Raw genomic sequence first — 22,195 nt, forward strand, 5'->3', positions numbered from 1 at the left:
TAAAAGTCTCTCAGCAGCAGCAGCAGCAGCAGCAGCAGCAGCAGCAGCAGCAGCAGCAGCAGCAGCAGCAGCAGCAGCAAACAACAACAACAACAACCCAGGGTCAGAAGTTTTAGTGTAGAATACTACCAGGAAAAAGTTTAAAGACACTTGCAGGGTATTTTGCATAATTCTAACACCTCTCTGGATGTTTTAATGTTACATAGTGAGATTATAAATTTAAAGAATGCTACTCTGCTGACCTGTGATGCTGCATATACTACTGATAAAATTACCCATGGCCTGAGGTCAGTATTTCTATTTTGTTCTAGCTTCAAGTACGGCACATAGAGCTTGATCATGCTAGTCCTTTTTGTCCTAGGAATACTTTTATTTTTGTTCATCGTGTTAAAGCTTGTCTTTAACAACATCAACACGTTGGTGGCCAAAGTACATCCTAATCTCCTATAACTAAGCAAGGCTCATAGCATAGCAGAGAGACTGGGATAGCAACCCAGCCACAAAACTTTTTACCTATAATCAATCCTGCCTGGAAGATATGCTGAGGTAATGATAACACTGAACTTGTGGGAGTCTCTAAACAATGTTTAGCACATCTTTATACCCAGAGACTTTAAGGGAGCCCATGCTGCCTGCATCACCAGGAAACAGAGAAAGGACAGCCAAGAGACACAAAACAGAACCAAACACAACTGGAATAAAATCAATGAAATGATCCCTAATGATATTTTGCTATACCCAGAGACTGGTGTCTATCCCAATTGTCACATGGAAGTATCATCCAGCAATGCAGAGATTCATAGGCAAAGACTAGGCAGAGCCAGGGAAATACCTATAGCTGAGAAGAGGTAGAAAAAATTATAGGATCCAGAGGGGTCAAGAACACCAAGAAAACAGGGCTCACAGAATCAACTAAGCAGAGATCACAAGGGATTGCAGAGTTGAAGCAACAAATATGGATCCTGTATGGGTCTAAGTTAGGTGCTATATGTATACATAATAATTGTGCAGCTTGGGTGTTCTTATGGGATTTCATGGGAGTGGGAGTGTCTTTGACATTTTTGCCTATGCTTGGAGCTTTATTTTCCTTCTGGTCGTTGCCTCATCTAGCCTTAATCAAGGGGCTTGTGCCCTTACTATAACCTTGTCTTACTATAACCTGCTATGCCATGTTCGGTTAATATCTTTGAGAGGCCTGCTCTTTTTCTTCCATAAGGAAAGGAGTGGATATGGGAGAAGGAGAATTTGATAAGGAGAAATTGGAAGGAGTGAAGGGACAGGAAACTAAGGTCAGGAAGTACAGTATGGGAGAATAAAATAATAGTAATTAGTAAATATAATGAAATCTACAATTGGATTTTAAAACTATTCTTGATGATTTATATTAAATTAAGATATTTTCAAAACAAACACTTAAAAAGACACTATAAGTAAGAAATTCTTTTGAGTAAACAGTATCAGAAGAACATTTATGATATGAGTTAAAATAGAGCAGAAATGTTTTAAAATGTATGATACCACAAATTTTATTTAAATCATATACAAATGTTGCTTTGCTGCTTGAACTATTAAATAGTTTAAAATGAATCTGTTTTATCAAAAAAGAAATAATTGAGACTAGACCAAAATAACTCCTTACAAGAATTGCTAAGTCCATCTCCAAGGAATCCAATAACCACGTAGAACTTCTGTGAGCACCAGGAATGCTCATATGCTGACAGAACACTCATTCATATAAAATAAATAAAGTAAAATAAAATAAAATAAAATAAATCTCTTTTTAAAAGAAGAGAAAAATTACTCACTTTAAAAAAAGTCTGGTGGCATTTTGGCCACAAGTATTTTTTAGCACATTAATTATTCTGTTTATCAGAACTGATTTGTACCAAAGGAGTAATTGCAGGATAGGAATTCATCAGAATCTTTTGAACAGTCAGGACAACTGGGTCATACATCCATAACAGGAGTGAGGTGGATGAGATGATGAGATCCATCCAGTACATGAACACAAAGAAAACCACCAGCAGCAAGATGGTCTTGGGTGGCCTTTTTCTAGGGGAATGCCTTCAGGTGTCTGATGTTATGAAGATGCTTGCATTGCCTCTGATGTCTGAACAAGATAATCACCATGTATGGACTTGTGATCAGCATGACTCCTACAAGAAACACACCTCTTAAAGTTGTCATCAATACCCTGATGATGTTGTTCATGGGAAAGTTTGAGCAGTATTAGTGACCTATATCTGGTTGGTCTCACTCACATTGGTATAAGCACCCACAGAGAAGATATGGTTACTGCTGAAGGACAAATTGAAAGACCAAAAATAGAAGAAAGCATAGATGATGTATTTTTTCAGTTTATGTTTAAATTTTGCCAACAGTGAGGTACTGAAACTGATTGTGACAGCCTGGAACACATTCAGGAGGCAGGTGATGCAGATAGAGAGGCCGCTCATCCCCCTGCTTATGTAAAAAGTTGCCTTACATTTGAAGCAATTTTCAATGTTCAGTAACTCTAATATGTCTGTAAGCCAAATAACCCCTGCAGTGAGGACCATAATTATGTGAATAAAGGTTAAGTGACAGGATCAAGTCCATGGGCTTATATCTGTGACCTAGGATTATGAAAATATAGAAAGTCAGCAGAAACATATTGGCTAGGACTCCAAGTCCAGATTGGAAATAAAGGACATTCTTGATTGAAGACATAAATTGAAAGTATATTCATCTTAAAAGCATAATGGAAGTCTATTTCATATATCTGAAAAAATAGGCAATATATCAAACTTATGATTTACTTCACCATGGTATAGCTATATAATCATTCTATTTTCCCTACTAATTCTATAATAACCTGTCTCTTTCACTTTTTGATGTTTCATACTGGATAATTCTATATTTCTGTATCCCCCATATATGGAGTATCTCCCATATATGGAGAATATTCTGGATAATAAATGCATTTAGAGTCATAGCTACAAATAATACACACATTGTGGTCCTGTATTGCACCTGATTATACTACCTTATAAATCCAATTATTTCTTTAAATTGGCTCATTTTATACTTAACTAAAACACTAGTAATGAGCATAGAAGCTAAATCACTTTTGCAGAAATGAAGAAAAACTATGGTGAGCTTGGGGAATATCATAGAAAAAATTTAAAAAATCAGATAATAATGCATCCTAGTGTACAATTTTACTGTGATCTACTTTGCAGTTATCCATATATTGATTCACAATTCTAATGGAATTTGTCATAATTCATGATAATATGAAAGTTTTAATCAGCAAAAAGTCTATCTCAATTCACCTTTTTTGTATCTTTTCCCATGAAATCTTACATTCTCAGAATCTAGAATTAAGAGATAGATACAGTGGAAGACCATTAGTGTACCTTCCAGACCCATAATTGCATAAGCCATATGGTTCTAAACGGGCCTAGATGGCTTCCGTTTTTGGTCTCATCCAATTTAAATTGTTTGTGACTCCTATTTCCGATTAAGAAACTAATTCTGAGGTATCAAGAAAGCACAATTTTTTTAAACTTTTTTTTGAGATAGGTCAGTAAATCACTAAAAGGATGTTTCTTATGGCTTTTTCAGCCACCCATGTTCCCTAACTCCCTCTTCTTTCTGTATTTATCTCCCTCCCCTTACCTAAGAACCGACCATTTTCCCATTTCCCTCTTTGATTTGATCAGTTGTGTCCTCTGCTACTCCCCTTCACCTTCCTCCCCTGTCTCTTCCATTTTCCCGATCAGATACTTGTAGTCTACTATTCTGCTCTCCATCACCCCACCCTCACCCCTAACCTGACAATGGTCCCATTTTGCTTTCCTGGTTTCTATAGTTACTACAGGCTTCATATTCCCACCTGAAGATGAGGAGCTGGGAGGCTGCAGCAAGAGAGAGTATGGGATGCTAAGATAAACCTTATTTTCCATACATTATGACAAACTCAATCTTGCTGAAGATAACCATATAGTGATGCTGTTTGGAATTTATGTTGATAAGAGATTTCTTCTCATCTAGTGGAAAACAAGGTCCCAGTGTTATCATACACCACTAGTGCTTAGACACAGTTTTACTCAACAGTTTTACCTTTGGTGCTTATGTAAGTTACTTGGCCTGGTTATCGGGATCAATTTATTATTGGATTGATTATGAATTCAGTACTGTAAAATCAACTTGGTGATAAAGAAGTAGAAAATGTCTACACTGATTCAAAGCTTATGGGAAAAGGAGTGCCCAGTTATATTTTCAAGTTCACTCAAATATTCTGCATGCATAGACACATGGCAAGCTTGTATGAGTAAAAATAAGGCAGCAGTTAGTAGAAGAGACCATCCTTTAATATCTCCAGGAATACAACATGATAAATGACACATTTTACAGTTACATGATTTTTGTTCTTAAAAAAATCTTAATCTAGTGAATTAATGGGTTCATCCCAATTATCAGACCCATACATCTACTTCTGTCCTCAACCTACATTTACAGTAGCTGTACAGTGACATTCTGTTTTTTAATGCTTCATTATTAGTCATTAATAGCACTTTAACTCTTGTGAAGTGCTGGGTCAGATTCCCAGCAAAGACATGTTGGGTCATGACTATTTGTAACTCTAGTTCTGGAGTATCCATTACTGTATATGATTTGACATTTTAGTGGCACACAGACATATATGCAAGCAAAACACTCATATATGTAAAATTGAATAACTAAATTTTAAATAGATAAAAGCTCCTGGATAATACTTAATATAAGACTTGTTCTCCAAATTGAAAGAACAATAGTGTCTATTAAATTTTAAAATTACAAATGCCCAAACCATTTATGTATAAAATGTTTTATTAGTTATACATTTATAATTTATTAAAATACAACATGTAATACAAGTAATATAAAAATAACAATATATGGCAAAAAGTAGTGTTTTAAGTGATTTTCTCCTATGGTATGTTTTTCAAGCTTTCTTTTTCATATCTGTTGCTCTGTAAATATTTATCACATACAGAAAATGACACATCTTCTAATTGATCAACTGGCATATTTCTTTGGGGTTCACTGAATGTGAGAGTGGACCAGAAAAGACTATAGCTACCATGGTTAAAGAGCTGTTAACATAAGCATGTACTGAGAAAAGTCTTCTATTTGAAAAAAGTGCAGTGCTTGTGTATTTACAATTAGTTTAAGTTGTAACATTATTTGTAAGTATTAAAATTCAAAGTTTCTTCATTAACATTCATCATAGTGGAATGCCATTACTATGCAATGGACTCAGAATCAAAATCTAAGCAATATGCAGACAGTTGTCTGAAGAGACCTGCAACCAAAGTGACCAAGAGCTGTTTTCTCTGTATTCTTCCATAAAAAATTACCTTTTCATTATCCCAGAACTTTATTTTAGAACAGTCTTGTTTTATGAATTCATGATGATCTTCTATTTCTGCAATGTAGAGATTTAGTAATTTAAGGGACATACGAATAAAGTAGATTCAATATAGTTTCACTTTAAGTTTTAACATATTTAGTGAGTAATGACCTAAAATCTGCATGTCTACTCAGGGAGAAAATAAACTGAGTATGTGACTTTCAGGTGACAAGATACATCATGTTGGCTAGTGTACTGTCCATTATCAGCAACAAGAATAAGTCTTCAGGAATCTCAGGAGATAAGGACCTTAAACTCAAGTTACTTTCATGCAATCTTTCAAAATAGAGAAGAATAGCAGTAATAAATACTTATCACTCATTAAGAAGATATTAATTTATAGATATTACCTGATCTTTCTAAATAAATTAAATGTATGAATTGTTCTGTGAAAATTGAATTTAGGACAGGTGACTCTGACAAGAATATTACAGTCTCACATAAACCAGTTCCTCTGAGATGAAGCAGCAGCAGTAGAATTGTCTCTTCAGAGACTGTGGGGAAGCTTCATCACAAGTTGTGTGGCGTGAGTTTTGGAATGAGAAGAAAATGTTCACTAGAAATTTGTTAACATCTTTGAATATAGGAAAACAAATGTAATTAGTTTTATTTGGGTAGAAAAATGAGAAAAGTTGGTGAAATAAGGGTGACTTTCAAGAAGAAAATAATATTTCACAGATTTATTTTGCTGCTGCAAAAGAAGAAAAGATTCCAAGAGGTGATGAGCAATGTGTGTAAAGTCACTTGAAATAGAAACTGGGATACTGAGTTGCTAGTCTCCTACAATAAATATATTTGCCAAAAATCCCTTGTATTATTTCTGTTTTCATTCAATGCTAAAACTGTACTTTCAGTGATCATTTCTGTAGTTTAATACTTAATTCTGACTGAAGCTGGAGTTATGCAAAGAGTCTGGTGATCAAAAATTGTATTTGGTAACTAGATAGATTTTTCTGTTCCTAACACTTCTTGTTAAAATGCCATAAAGAAAATTGCACCACTGTCTTAAACATTTGCTTGTGATAAGTACAAAAGTTATACATATAAGACATGGATGTACCCAGAAGCTATATGATTATATAACTAATTCTAAAGCTTACCTGTAAGGATTAGAAGTAATACCTGAGAAATTTCTTAGTCAGCTTGTATCATTTTTCACATAACAGAATAAAGTCTAAACAAAAGTAATTATAAAAATAATACCTCAAAAAGAAATCATTGTTATTGAAGAAAAAACTCTCTAAAGTTAAAAAACCTTTATTACATAATGTTAATAGTGACTTATATATTCCTTGGCTATGAGGTGAAACTTTCCTGAGACTTCCTAAAGATATGCAAACTTAACAAATAAGAAAATTACTGATAAAAACTAAATTAGTTAATATTTATTATATATTACCAGCTTAAGTTTCATATTAAACTCATAAAGCCACTTAACTTGAGAAAACAAGTAAAATGAGAAAATACAAAATACAATTTAAGGTAAGTTAATACTATGAAGGTAATCCTGCTCACCAAACAGTGTGTTTTTTGTTTATCACCCTCTAAGGTATTTCAGTGTCTTCTTACAGGATGAAATATAACATATTTGGCAATACCTATGTAGAACCATACTGTTATAATTATTAGAGTACACATTCAGGAGAATCCTATGTCAGATGTGTCCCCTAAAAGTTGCATCTGGAGCAACTTTTTACATGTATCTGAATGTACATTCATTTTAAAAAGTTATTGTTGAGAACCACACTAGTCCCACATTCAGGCACCAAAAATGTTGAGGCCCTCTCCACTCCACGCTTGGTGGCCACTGTATCCCGGCCCAAGCTGCTGCTCCAGTCCGCGGGTCGGGGTTCAGCAAGAGAGAGAGAGAGAGAGAGAGAGAGTGAGGACAGACTCGAAGAATGGAGACCAGACAGAGTGCGATTCAATCCTGTTTATTCTTCAGTCTCTCTTCCTAGTCTAAGTCCCAAGTCTTGAGTTCCTAGTTCCTAGCTCCTAGTTGTACTCCTTTTGTTCTCTTCCAAGTGTCTAATGTCTACTCCTACTCCTAGTGTCTAAATCTCTGTTACTCCAAATTGTCTTCTCTAAAGTGTCTGATTCTCTGTTCTCTCTTCTGTCTGCCTCTTGCCTTTATATGTCTCACTTCTAAGCCATGCCTCTAAGTCACACCTTTAATCATGCCCTTAGGTCTTGTCTCTAAATCTGATCTCTAAGTCACACTCTTAAATTACACACCTTTAATCTCACACACCCAGGGAAAGTCCTGGGTATCTAAAGCAAGATGTTATCAGAGTGTGCTGAGCTGTTGTAGGCTATTGTAATCCAAGTCTCATGTCAGGGTATATGGCTCAAGATGGCTGCAAAGCTGATAGCCGCTTTCTGCTAAAAGTCGGCCCCCAACAAGTTATGGATTGCATTACATGTTCACTGAATATATAATAGCCATTGATCACCTTCACCATGTTAGCCTCTTCTTTCTCTCTATCAATATTTCAGCTATTTCTACTAGGCCCTGTTCTTCTACTGAATAGTCCCTATCTAGTGTAACATATACAACCAGAGGTCATAGTAAGAGAAATCCATGTTTTTCTATCAATCAGTAGACTGATACCTTTATGTGTACAAGCATCTGTTGAATGCTTGTTATACAGAGTGGCTCAAAAGTAATATTCTAAGCAGAGATTTCTCTAATCATTTGTTACAGAAAATCCTGCTTCCTTCTACCACTTACTTACAGCTCTCAGTATAATGAAGAGAAAATGAAACACTCACCCAGCTGAGCCTTTGACAAACATCCTTGTAGAATGAGGCTCGCAGAAGTAGTTATAAGGAAGAAATGTCATCAGCTCATCTCCCTCTAGACCCATAGTTATCATGTCATCTGGAGAAGGCAGTTCTGATTTTGAGGTTGTTAGGAACTAGTGCCATCAGATGGAAAAGTGAACTTCTCTAATCCCAGGAAAACAGTAGAAAAGGAGCAGATGAGCTCTGAGTTTTCTATGTATGAGCTATTCTCTCCAGGCAATGTCTTTGTGGATTAACTGATATCAGTCATTGTGAACAAAACTAAACTAACAAAATTATCCTACTTAAAAGAAGTAGAAAATAATTTTGTATTCCCCATGGTATCCTTCCTTATTTCAAAACATTCCTGGTCACCTTCATATTTATTTGACAACATCTTCTATGTCTCACCTAGAATTTACCAACTCAATAGATAAAATTAAAATATGTCACCTCCTCCATATTCTTTTAGGAAAAGTAACCATTCTTGTGGAGTACACAAGAGTGAGACAATGTATTATCAGCCTTCACAATATCCATAAATAATGTAAAACATCTTGGTGTAACTCTAACCATGCAAGTGGAAGTCCTATGTGAGAAGCACTTCAAGTCTCTGAATAAAGAAGTGGAGGAAGATATCAGAAGATGGACTGATCTATGCTCATGAATTGGTAGGATTAACATAGGGAAAATGGCCATCTACCAAAAATAATCTACAATTCATTGCAATTCCTGTCAAAATTCCAACACCTTTGGTAACAGATCTTCAAAGAACAATTCTCAATTTCATATAGAAAAACAAAAATCCCAGGATAGCTAAAACAATCAGTAAATGTACAGTTAAAGTACATTAAAGATAAAGTATAAGAAATTCTCAAGTTGTCATCACCTGTGATTTCAAGCTATACTACAGAGCAATACTAAAAAAAAAAAAAAAAAAAAAGAAAGAAAGAAAGAAAAAATGAAAGAGGAAAGAGAGAAAGAAAGAAAACCTCGGGTTCCTTCCGGTCTGTGCCTGAGCACTGATCAGATTCCGGGTGGCTGTTCTGCCCCCAATCTCACAGAACCCAGAAAAAGCAGGGCTCCCAGGTGTTCTAACCCTGGTATTCTCTTAGGTACGTAGACAGTAATGCCTGCCCTAAACAGGGAGTAACTGGGACCCACAAGGACTCAGGAAGTCACTCTTGGCCTGAGCACTGGTTCCTTCTGGTCTGGGCCTGAGCACTGAGCAGATCCTGGGCAGCAGCTCTGCCCCCAATCTCTAAGAACCCAGAGGAAGCAGGGCTCTGAGGTGCTCTAACCTGGGCAGTATCTTAGGCAGGCAGACAGCAATGCTTGCCCCAAACAGGGAGTAACTGGTACCCACTAGGACTGAGGCAATCACTCCTGGCCTGGAGCACTGAGCAGATTTTGGGCCCCAGCTCTTACCCCAGTAGTAACACCCACCCCACACAGTTCTGATAAAGATAATAGGAAAGCCAGGCTCCAGGCAGAGACAGGGCAGGTAGCACTAAGGAGATCCAGATGGCAAAAGGTAAGCACAAGAATATAAGCATCAGTATATACCCTGGGTAGTTGGCATCATTAGAACCTTGTTCTCCCACACTAGAAAGTCCTGAATTCAGCATATCACCTGCAAAGCAAGATCCAGATTTAAAATCACTTCTAATGATGATGATACAGTACTTTAAGGAGGACATAAATAACACTCTCAAAGAAATTGAGAAGAACACAGGTAGACAGGTAGAAGCCCTTAAAGTGGAAACACAAAAATCCATTAAAGAATTACAAGAGAACACAATCAAACAGGTGAAGGAATTGAACAAAACCATGCAGGACATAAAAATGGAAGTAGAAACAATAAAGAAATCACAAAGGGAGACTACCCTGGAGATGGAAAACCTAGGAAAGAAATCAGGAGTCACAGACACAAGCATCACCAACAGAATACAAGAGATAGAAGAGAGAATCTCAGGTGCAGAAGATAGCATAGAAAATATTGACACAACTGTCAAAGAAAATGCAAAATGCATAAGTTCTTAACACAAAATATCCAGGAATTCCAGGACACAATAAGGAGACCAAACCTAAGGATAATAGGTATAGATGAGAGTGAAGATTCCTAACTTAAAAGGCCAATAAATATCTTCAACAAAATTATAGAAGAAAACTTTCCTAATCTAAAGAACAAGATGCCCATAAACATACAAGAAGCCTATAGAACGCCAAATAGACTAGATGAGAAAAGAAATACCTCCCATCACATAATAATCAAAACACTAAGTGCACAAAACAAAGAAAGAATATTAAATGCAGTAAGAGAAAAAGGCCAAGTAACATGTAAAGGCAGTCCTATCAGAAATACACCAGACTTCTCACCAGATACTATAAAAGCTAGAAGATGCTGGACAGATGTCATACAGACCCTAAGAGAACACAAATGCCAGCCCAGGCTACTATACCCAGCAAAACTCTCAATTACCATAGATGGAGAAACCACAATAATCCAGGACAAAACCAAATTTACACAATATCTTTCCACAAACCCTGCATTACAAAGGATAATAGCAGGAAAGCTTCAATACAAGGAGGGAAATTATACTCCAGAAAGAGCAAGAAAGTAATCCTCTTCCAACAAATACAAAAGAAGATGACTACACAAAGATAATTTCACCCCCAATAACAAAAATATCAAGAAGCAACAATCACTGTTCCTTAATATTTCTTAACATCAATGGACTCAATCCCCCAATTAAAATACATAGGCTAATGGACTGGAAACATAAACAGGGCATAGCATTTTGCTGCATACAGGAAACCCACCTCAGTGACAAAGACAGACACTACCTTAGAGTAAAAGGCTGTAAAACAATTTTTCAAGCAAATGGCCTTAAGAAACAAGCTGGAGTAGCCATTGTAAAATCTCCAGCCCGAGAACACAAAGGGAGGGACTCATGGCTCCACCTGTATAGGTCGTTGAGTGTGACCTCCCCAGGCATCAGTGGAAGTGGACAGCCTTGGTACCTGAAAGTTTGGATTCCCTAGTGTTTGGGGAATTTCAAGAGCAGGGAGGTGGGAATGAGAGGATGGTGGGAGCACACCCTCATAGTAATTGGAGGAGGAGAGATGGGGCAAGGGGTTAGGCATAAGTGGAAGTAGAGGGCCTTGGTGCCTGAAAGTTTGGATTTTCTAGTGTCGGGGAATTTGAGAGCAGGGAGGTGAAAATGGGAGGATGGTGAGAGTACACCCTCATAGTAACTCCCAGAATTATATGTATTAGACATGACAGAGGCAGGCCGCCAGAAGACTAGATTCCCGAATTCAAACAAAAAATTATCTTGATACTAAAATTTGTTATGAGAATTGTGTGGGAAGTGCCTCCACTCTCTCCATTACAAGATGGCACTTAGCATAGGCATTGCTTGAGAGAAAAGACAACTCCATATATGGAGTTGTATGCGCTGAGTGGTGTGGTTACCTGATCACCCCACCTTGCATCATTGAGAATGGCCAATCACCAGTGACTTCGTGGCAGCTGCTGATAGGATCAAGGGAATGCTTATAAGGGGATGCATGGGGAGGAGAGAAGGAGAGAGAAGAAGCTCGCTGTACAGGGATAGCTGAATAAACTGCTTGAAGAAGAACACGGTTGCCATTTTCTTATTCTGAGGGTCGGACGTGGGTAGCGACAAGTGGTGCCGAAACCCTGGAACCACCGAAACCTCTCCAGACGTGTTCAGAACTTCTTGCCGCTTCAGGACAGTTGACTGGGTAAGTTCCCAGGTAAGTGGGACAAGTTAGGTTCTCGGGTAGGAGACAAGCTAGGTTCCCGGTATTGAGACAAGTTGAAAGTGAGAGTTGAAAGCGAGAGTTGAAAGTGACAGTTGAAAGCAAGAGTTGAAAGTGACAGTTGAAAGTGACAGTTGAAAGTGACAGTTGAAAGCAAGAGTTGAAAATGACAGTTAAAAGTGAGAGTTGAAAGTGAGAGTTGAAAGTGAGAGTTGAAAGTGAAAGTAGGTTCCCGGTTAGTGGGACAAGTCAGGCTCCTGGAGGAGACAGTAAAGTGCAAAAGTGAAACTAGCCGATAAAGTTCCGGGTTTTCGGACAAGTTTCTTATAAGATGGGAACTTCACAAAGTCACCCAATTTTTCTTGCCCTGAAAGAGCTTTTAAAAGCCAAAGGGCTGGGGATAAAGTCCTCTACATTAGAAAAATTTTTTACAAGAAATTGATAAAGTGGCCCCATAGTTTGCAGTTTCAGGTCACTTGACACTTAGAAGCTGGGATAAGCTTGGGAGGAATCTTGATTCTGTATGGGAGCAAGGAGAGTTAAAAGATGGTGTCTGCCCTTTGTGGAAGTTGGTGCGTAGCTGCATCCAGGATAAAGAAGGAAGATGTCAGAAGGAACTTAAAAAAGGATCCAAGGCGTTAGAGCAATTAAAAGAGGAGAGATCGGCAAAGTCAGAGGAATCAGAAGAAACAGATGAGGAGGGAGAAGATACTGATACTGAGGAAGAGCTAGAAAAATTAGTAAGAAGGCTGGAGAAGGCAGAACTTAATGTGGAACCTTTGGAACCCAGGGCTGCCAAATTTGCCACGGCCACCACCCTATGTCCCGGATATAGCTATGGCTAGCGGACGGAGTTTCTGTCCGTAGGCCTGGAGAAAAGCTAGGGCACAACAGTGCTTCCCCGTACTTCAGGATGGAGGGGGAAATAGAGTACATGAGCCCTTGGAATTTAAAATAATTCAATGGCTCACAGAGGGGGTCTGTGCTTATGGCACTAGTGCAGCTTTTGTCATAGCACAATTAGAATCTCTTCATCGATTTTGCATGACCCCAAGTGATTGGATGAGCCTAGCCAAGGCCTGCTTAACTCCTGGCCAATATTTAGATTGGAAAGCCTACTTCATAGAATATTCAGCTGAATATGTGGCTCAAAATCAGGCAGCTGGAGAGCAACAATGGGATCAGGACATGCTTTTAGGACAAGGTAGAGGAACCATCTTGAATATCAGAGAGAAAAGGGGTTTTGAAAAGCAGTTTTTCTCTCTCTGGGTTGTGTCAGCAAAAAAGAATGAAACGGCTGTTTCAGAGCTCTCCTAGGAACAAGAGAAAATTCAGGAGATATCTTGAGTTTCTCTCTTCCACAGGAGAAATCCTTATTTCTGCTTTTTTCGTTTATTGTCTTGTCCTTGGTGCACCAATGTCCACCTGTGTCAATTGTTTGAGTGATTGGTGGTCTATGTTTTATGGTGTTCTATGTTTCAGGTTCAAAAGAAAAGATCATTAAAACTGCTTGATCCAGCCTTTGATCTAGTTTACCTTGGTTTGAAAGGCAGTCTTAATATGCACAGCAGAGGTTGATAAGTTATCCTACACCTTCGCTCTCACCATTACAAGGTGGCACTTGGCATAGGCATTGCTTGAGAGAAAAGACAGCTTCATATATGGAGTTGTATGCGCTTACCCGATCACCTCACCTCATATCATTGAGGATGGCCAATCACCAGTGACTTCGTGGCAAATGCTGATAGAATTAAGGCAATGCTTATAAGGGGATGCATGGGGAGGAGAGAAGGAGAGAGAAGAAGCTCACTGTACAGGGATAGCTGAATAAACCACTTGAAGAAGAACACGGTTGCTGTTGCCTTATTCTGAGGGGCGGACGTGGGTAGTGACAGAATTGTATATTGAATAATACACAGCCTTGGTGTATCTACTCATCAAGTGAGCTGAGTAGACCTGCTTGAAACTCTGATGTCCTGGAATTGCAGCTGGATGCAGTGAAGACACAGATGTCAGAGGCTTATCAATTTACTCTTTTCCCTGCTCCTTTTCTAATATCTCAACACCCATAATCAGCTTGAAGAAGTTAATGAAGAATCGGCACCCCTATTCCCTGTGCTTGGGGACTGAGATGGTTAATATTGGGCTGTCTTTCTAGGGAAAAGCAGTGGTTTTTTGGAACAAGGAAGATTAGCTAGGATTTATTTACCAATAGGTTATTGCATAGCTATAACCTATTGGTAGAAATATATATAATTGTTATTAAGTTGAAGTTAAAATTTCTTAAATGTACAAAATTTAGTTTGATTGTTATGAGCTTCATAGTGATATAAAAGTGAGATTAATATTGTTACTCTCATAGGCATTGTGCCTGTATAACACATTTAGGAGTACAAGCCTTAGACCCAGTCCTTCTTTAACTTTTTAAACTTATCTGAGATGGCTAGCCTGTGAGTTAAGTGCCAATAGCAAATTCATGGCTCTGAGTTTATTATTAGGGTGTTTTCTATATTTTATTTAGATGAGAGGAATTATCAAACAATAGTCCAGATTGCCTTACATGGATAGTTGGTTTTCAAAATGTCAGAAGTGACCGGGGGAGGAGGGGGAGGGGATATGGAGGTGGATGTTCCAGTGTCTCTGCCAGTCAAAGATAGTTGATATATCTAGGTTGGGTATTAGGTTACACTTCTGATTGATATTGAGCATTACCAAACTTATAAAGTCTTTGATTGACATTAAAAAAATAGTATAGAAGCAAAAAGGAGAAGTGGGGATGGGATAGGGGTTTTCTAGGGAGGGGAAATGTGGAAAGGGGATGGCATCTGAAGTGTAAATAAAATATCCAATAAAGATTTTCACAAAGAAATCTCATAGTATTGACCTGAATTCAGGCAGGTTCATCAATGGAATAGAACTGAAGTCCCAGAAATAAACCCACACACCTCCGGACACTTGATTTTTGACAAAGAATAGCAAACAATACAATGTAAAAAAAAGAAAACATCTTAAACACTTGGTCCTGATATAACTGGATATCTGTATGAAGAAGAATGCTAAAAGATTTATATTTATCACTCTGAACAAAGCACAAGTCCAAGTGGATAAAAGACCTCAATTTATAATCAGATACATTAAATCTAATAGAAGAGAAAATGAGCAACTGTCTTGAATGCATTTACAGAGGAGACAAATTACTGAATAGAATAACAACATCTCAGGCACTAAAATCAAATGATAAGTAGAACCTCATGGTACTGAAGAGTTTTTGCAAAGCTAAGTAACCTTCAATAAGAGAAACTGTCATCCCATATAATGGAAAAATATCTTCACAACAATGCATCTGACAAAGGACTAATATCCAAAATACATAAAGAAATCAAGAATTTAGACACCAAAAAGCCAAATAACTCAATTAAAAAGTGGGGTAGAGAATTATCTAGGTAATTCTCAACAGAGAAATCTCTAATGGCTGAAAAAACACTTAAAGATATGCTCAACATTCTTACTGATCGGGGAAATGCAAATCAAAACATCTCTGAGATTTCATCTTACACCTTTCAGAATGACTAAGATCAAAATTGCAAGAGACAGCATCTGCTGATGAGGCTGTATATTAAGGGGAACACTTCTCCATTGATGATGGGAGTACAAACTGGCACAACCAGTTTGGAGATCAATTTGGTTGTTTCTTAGAAACAATTGAGAATAGTTCTACTCCAAGACTCAACTATACTACTTCTGGTCATTAACCCAAAAGATGCCCCACTCTACACAAGGACACTTGTTCAGCTATGTTCATAGCAGCTTTATTCATAATAGCCAGTAATTAGAATAATCCTAGATGTCCTTCAATTAAAGATTGGATAAAAAATATAGTTCATTTACACAGTAGAATACAATTTAGTAATTAAAAGCAAGGATATCATGCAATTTTCATGCAAATGTATGCAATTAGAATATATGATTATGAGTGGGATCACCCAAACCTAAAAGACAAGCATAGTAAGCACTTACTTTTAAGTGGACATTAGTCATAAAGTACTGGATAACCATGTTACAATCCGTAGACCAAAAGATAGTACGTAATAGGGAAGGCCCAAGAGCGGGTGAGTATCACCCAGATGAGGAAGCAAAACAGTTATTGGAAGTGGAGGGAGGAAGGGAACTGTGTGCTAGAGCAACGAGACAACTGGAGGATATCAAGAGGAAACAAATTGTCACACTGGAAAGGAGGAAGTTTAAGTATCTATATTTGCAGATGAGATGATACTACAAATAAGTGAGCCCAAACATTTTACCAGGGAACTCCTACATCTGATAAACCCCTCCAGTGAAGTGACTGGATACAAGAGCAACTAACAAACATCAGTACCCTTTCCAAACACCAACGGCAAATAGGCTGAGAAAGAATTCAGAGGATAAGATCCTCCACAACAGCCATTAATAACATAAAACATTTTGGAGTAACTAAAGGACTGAAAGACTTCTATGCTAAAAACTTCAAATCTTTGGAGAAAGAAATTGGAGAAGATATAAGAAGATAGAAAAATATCCTATGCTCATAGATTGGTAGGAATAACAAAAGTAAATTGATTTTTATAAAAGTTAATCTACATACTCAGCACAATCATCATCAAAATTCGAACACAATTCTTTACATAACTTGAAAGAACAATACTCAGCTTCATGTGGAAAAAGATAAAAGCAATTCTACACAATAAAAGAACATCTGCAGGTATCTGCATTTCTGATTTTAAGCTCTACTGCAGGTATTAGCATATAAAACAAAGAAGTTCACAAATGGAATGGAATAGAAGACTCTAAAATAATCCCACACACCTATGCAAACTGGTTTTTGATAAAGAAGTAAGAAATGTACAATGCAAAAAAGAAGGCATTTTCAACAAATGGTATTGGTCCATTTGGATGTTGGCATGTATAAGAATGCAAATAGATCCATATCTAACACCCTGCATAAAGCTCACATCAAAGTGGATCAAAGACCTCAACATAACTGAAATGCACTGAACCTCATAGAAGAGAAAGTTGTGGAAAACCTTGAACATATTGCCACAAGAGACAACTTCCTGAGCAGAACACCTGTAGCTTAAGCCGTAAATACAACAATTAATAAATGGGACGTCATGAAACCAAAAATCTTCTGAAAGACAAGGATATCATTGATGGGATAAAATGGCAGCCTACAGAATGGGAAAAGATTTCTGTCAGAGAGCTAAAATGCAAAGTAATAAAGAACCAGAGAAACTAGCATTGTAACCAGGTTGCTCAAAGGGACATGCATAATCTCCCTGGGAAGGGGAAAAGAATAGAATTTGCAGGTCGACTGGGAGGTATGTGAGGATGGGAACAGGGGGTATCAGGCAGAAGGTAGGAGGGCTGGAGTGAGTCTATTGAGAAAGATGACTGGAATTGGGGGTGGTTGGAGGGGCGTTCTAGAAACCTAATTAAGTGGAAACTCCCTGAGATATGTGAGAGTGACCTTAGTGAAGCTTCCTAGTAATTCGGGATTCAGAGCCTGAACTGATAATCTTCAAATAGGCAAGGCTCATAGCAGAGGGACTGGGACATCACCCAGCTACAAAACTGTCTACCTACAATCTGTCCTTCCTGCAAGATGTCCGGAGATGATGGTGACTTTGAACTTGTGTGAGTGGCTAACCAATGTCTGGTACAACTTTAGACCCAGAGCCCTGGAGGGAGTCCATGCTGCCTGCATCACCAGGAACCAGAGAGAGGACAGACCCAGGACAGAACCACACACAGCTGGAAAAGTATCAATGAAATGATATTTGTTTCAGTACATCAAGCTCTCTCTCTCTCTCTCTCTCTCTCTCTCTCTCTCTCTCTCTCTCTCTCTCTCTCTCTCTCTCTCTCTCTTCTGGTTTGCATTAGACTATCATGGTTTGTTGTTCTGCAAGCTCTGGAGGAAGAACACAGCCCCACTGTGCCATACATTCTGTCCAGGATGAGCTGTTAAACATTTTATTTTAAAGGTTCATTTATTTATTTTATGTATATGAGTATACTGTTGCTGTCTTTATGCACACCAGAAGAGGAAATCAGATCTCATTACAGATGGTTGTGAGCCACCATGTGGTTGCTAGGAACTGAATTCAGGACCTTTTAACCACTGAGCCATCTCTGCAGCCCCAGAATATTTTTTTTAAAAAAAATATTTAAAACTGCTGGTCCTCCTATAGAGTTGCCCTCCTTCTCAGCTTCTTTCAGCCTTTCCCTAAGTCAACCACAGGGGTCAGCAGCTTCTGTCCATTGGTTGGGTGTAAATATCTGCAACTAACTCTTTCAGTTACTTGTTGGGTCTTCTGCAGGGCAGTCATGATAAGTCCCATTTTATGAGCACTCCATAGTCTCAATAATAGTGTCAGACCTTGGGGCTGCCCCTTGAGCTAGATCCCACTTTGGGCCTGTCCCTGACCCTTCTTTTGCCTCAAGCTCCTTTCCATTTTCTTTTCTTTTCTTTTTTTCTTTTCTTTCTTTTTTTTTTTCTTTTTTTCTTTTTTTTTTGTTTTGTTTTGTTTTGTTTTGTTTTTTTAGAGACAGGGTTTCTCTGTGTAGTCCTGGCTATCCTGGACCTCACTCTGTAGACCAGGCTGGCCTCGAACTCAGAAATCTGCCTGCCTCTGCCTCTGCCTCCCAAGTGCTGGGATTAAAGGGGTGCGCCACCACTGCCCAGCGGCTCCTTTCCATTTTCATCCCTGTAGTTCTTTTAAACAGGAACAATTATGGGTCAGAGTTTTGACTGTGGGATGGAAACCCCTTCCCTCATTTGATGTCCTGTCTTTCTGCTGGATGTGGGCTCTATAAGTTCCCTCTCCCTACGGTCGGGCATTTCATCTAAGGTCCCTTCCTTTGAGTCCTGAGAGTCTCTCACCTCCCAGGTCTCTGGTGCATTCTGGAGGGTCCCCCAACCTCCTCCCTCTCTAGGTTGCCTGTTTTCATTCTTTCTGCTGGCCCTCAGGGATTCAGTCCTTTTCTTTCACCCCAATGCCAGATCAGGTTTCCCTCCCCAGAAGCCTGGTCCATTTTCCCTCTCAGGTCCCTCTGTTCCTCCTCACTTGCAATTGCTTTCTTCTTCTCCAGTGGGAGTCAAACACTGGACCACTAAAAAGGTAATATGAGGTGATATCATACAACAGCTGATATGAGGCCCCCAACACACACAGAAGAGGACTGGTGGGTCTGTGTTCAATCAAAGATGGTGCACCTAACCTCAATAGACTGGAGGCCCCAGGGAGTTTAGAGGTCAGGTGAAGTTAGGGGGTGTGGATTGGGACAGCCTTGTAGAGACAGGGTTGGGGTTGGAGCTATGAGATGTGGAACAGTAAAGGGTGGATGGGAGAGGGGAATAAAAGCTGAAGTGTAAATAAATAAATAAATAATGAGAGAAAGAAAACAAGAAATATTTGAGTGTAGACCAAAATAATTCCTTCCTACATTGTTATGTCCATTGATCAGAATCCAATGACCTCTGACCTCTGTGAGCACCAGGAATGTACACATGCTGGCACAACACTTATACATATAAAATAAAATAAAATAAAATAAAATAAAATAAATCTTTTATTTTTTCTCAGAATTCACATTTAATTCACTTTTTAAAAAAAGAAAAAGAAAGAAAGAATTAACAGGCTGGTTTCTGTGACTGATAGAAGATGGTCTGCCCAAAACACAGCTCAGACCATTACCAATAGTGGAAGAAAAGCTAACATGCCTAGCCCTGTAGGAAAGGCTTATCTGGAAACACACCACATAGTGTGTTTAAGCATGAGTAGAGTACAAGACATTTTCTTCAGGCTGCTCAGTGCTGCCTGGCAGAAAAACGCTCCAGTGCTCACTTCTGCTTAGAGAAATACTCTTTGCTCTTATTGACGTGAGGCTTGGTGGTATCACTGCCAGGTTTCCAGCCAGCAGGGCACACTTCACCATGTTTTTCAATGAACTGGAAGGCCTGGACTAGTCTCAGAATCTCATCCACAGAGTGGCAAACAGGAAGATTGTTTATTATTTGGTGAAGGATACCTTTATCATTATTAATAAAGAGGCCCCTGAAAGAGATACCTTCATCAGCCTTTAACATTCCATAATCCTGACCAATGATGCACTTGGGATCTGATATCAAGGGAGTTCCATGGGTCCCACTCCTTCTTGTTTCTTGGGTGTGTTAATCCATGACAGATGACAGAAGTGAGAATCCACAGAAGCTCCAATCACTTGGCATTTGAGTTCCTTAAATTCTTCTGTTCTATTACTGAAAGCAATGATTTCTGTGGGACACACAAAAGTTAAGTCAAGAGGGTAAAAAAAAGAACACAACATATTTTCTTCTGTAATCACTTAGGCTCATATCTTTGAATTGTCCATCTGGCATAACTGCTGTAGGTTTGAAACTGGAAGCAGGATGTCCAATTTTTGTATTTCCTGAAGACATCTTGCTATCAACAGGGTGGAGTCACAGGTCTTAGGAACATAACCAACCATGAGAATGCAGGAAGAGGTCACCCCAAATCTTTTCTTTTTAAAGGAGAAAAATTATCGCCCTTTAAAAAGTCTGGTGGCATTTTGGCAACAAGTTTTTGAGCACATTGATTATTCTGTTATCAGAACCGATTTGAACCAAAGGAGTAATTGTGGGATAGACATTCACCACAAACTTCTGAACAGTCAGGATGACTGGATTATACAACCACAACAGGACTGAGGTTGATGAGATGATGAGGTCCACCCAGTACATGACCACAAAGAAAACCACCAGCAGAAAGATGGTCTGAGTGGCTCTTTTCTCAGGGGAAGCTCTCAGGTGACTGATGCTATGAAGATGCTTGCATTGTCTCTGATGTCTGAATAAGATAATCACCATGTATGTACTTGTGATCAGCATGACTCCTACAAGAAACACATCTTTTAAAGTTGACACTGTTACAATCAATCCCCTGATGATGTTGTTCATGGGAAAGTGTGAACAGTGTTTAGTGACCTTCATCTGGTTGGTCTCACTCACATTGGTATAAGCACCAACAGAGAAGAACTGGTTACTAGTGAAGGACAAATTGAAAGACCAAATATAGAAGAAAGCATAGATGCTGTATTTTTTCAGTTTATGTTTAAATTTTGCCAACAGTGAGGTACTGGGACTGATTGTGACAGCCTGGAACACACCCAGGAGGCAGGTGATGCAGATAGAGAGGCCTCTCATCACCCTGCTTATGTAAAAAGTTGCCTTACATATGAAGTCATTTTTGATGTTCAGTGACTCAAATAAGTCTGAAAACCAAATATCCCCTGCACTGAGGACCATAATTATGTGAACAAAGGTTAATTGACACGAGATCAGGTCCATGGGCTTAGGTCTGTGACTTAGGATTATGAAAATATAGAAAGTCAGTAGAAACACATTCTCTAGGACTCCTAGTCCAGATTGGAAATAAAGGACATTCTTGATTGAAGACATAAATGGAACTCTTCTTAAAAATATAATGAAAGTCAATTTCATATTTCTGAAAAATAATAGATTATATATCAAACTTATGATTCACTTCACAGTATAGATATATAATCATTCTGTTTTTCCTACCAATTCTTGAGTAACTTATCTATTTTACTTTTGATATTTCATACTTGATACAGCCTACACTTCTATATACCCTCCAAGTATCTCCTATAAAAAGAGTATTATGGAAAATAAATGCAATTAGTGTGATATCTGCACAGGATACACACTTTGTGTTCTGAGTCTGATACCTTAGAAATCCAATCCTGTTGCTATATGCTGGCTCATTTTATACTTAGGATGCTTCCTTAGGCCTTTTTTGGCCATTCATGCTGTTATTTTTCCATAGCTCCCTCCTTTTTCTATATTTATCTCCTCCCCCTTACCTAAGAACTCACCATTTTCCCATTTCTCTCTTTGATTTGATCAGTTGTGTCCTCTGCTACTCCCCTTCACTTTCCTCCCCACTTCTTCTGTATTTACCTGCCCCTTTACCCCTAAGGAGCCCTGTCTCTTTCATTTTCCCGATCAGATACTTGTAGTCTGCTATTCTGCTCTCCATCGCCCCACCCTCACCCTAACCTGATAATGGTCCCATTTTGCTTTCCTGGTTTCTGTAGTTACTACAGACTTCATATTCCCATCTGAAGATG

At 38.4% G+C, this 22,195-nt stretch overlaps 1 protein-coding gene and 2 pseudogenes across 1 annotated transcript; all 3 read right to left on the reverse strand.

Moving 5' to 3' along the window:
• Positions 1 to 1,853: 1,853 nt before the first annotated feature.
• On the reverse strand, positions 1,854 to 2,709 carry LOC117702077 (putative vomeronasal receptor-like protein 4; annotated as a pseudogene).
• A 17,177-nt stretch (positions 2,710 to 19,886) lies between these two features.
• LOC117702080 (peroxiredoxin-1 pseudogene) lies at positions 19,887 to 20,483 on the reverse strand (annotated as a pseudogene).
• Positions 20,484 to 20,594: 111 nt separating this feature from the next.
• Positions 20,595 to 21,503, reverse strand: LOC117702079 (putative vomeronasal receptor-like protein 4). Its single transcript, XM_034493402.2, has one exon. It carries the CDS (start codon positions 21,501 to 21,503, stop codon positions 20,595 to 20,597), a length of 909 nt encoding a protein of 302 aa, XP_034349293.1.
• Positions 21,504 to 22,195: the final 692 nt, after the last annotated feature.

This window comes from Arvicanthis niloticus, unplaced genomic scaffold (genome assembly GCF_011762505.2).
Source record: "Arvicanthis niloticus isolate mArvNil1 unplaced genomic scaffold, mArvNil1.pat.X pat_scaffold_417_arrow_ctg1, whole genome shotgun sequence".
Classification (NCBI taxonomy): domain Eukaryota; kingdom Metazoa; phylum Chordata; class Mammalia; order Rodentia; family Muridae; genus Arvicanthis; species Arvicanthis niloticus.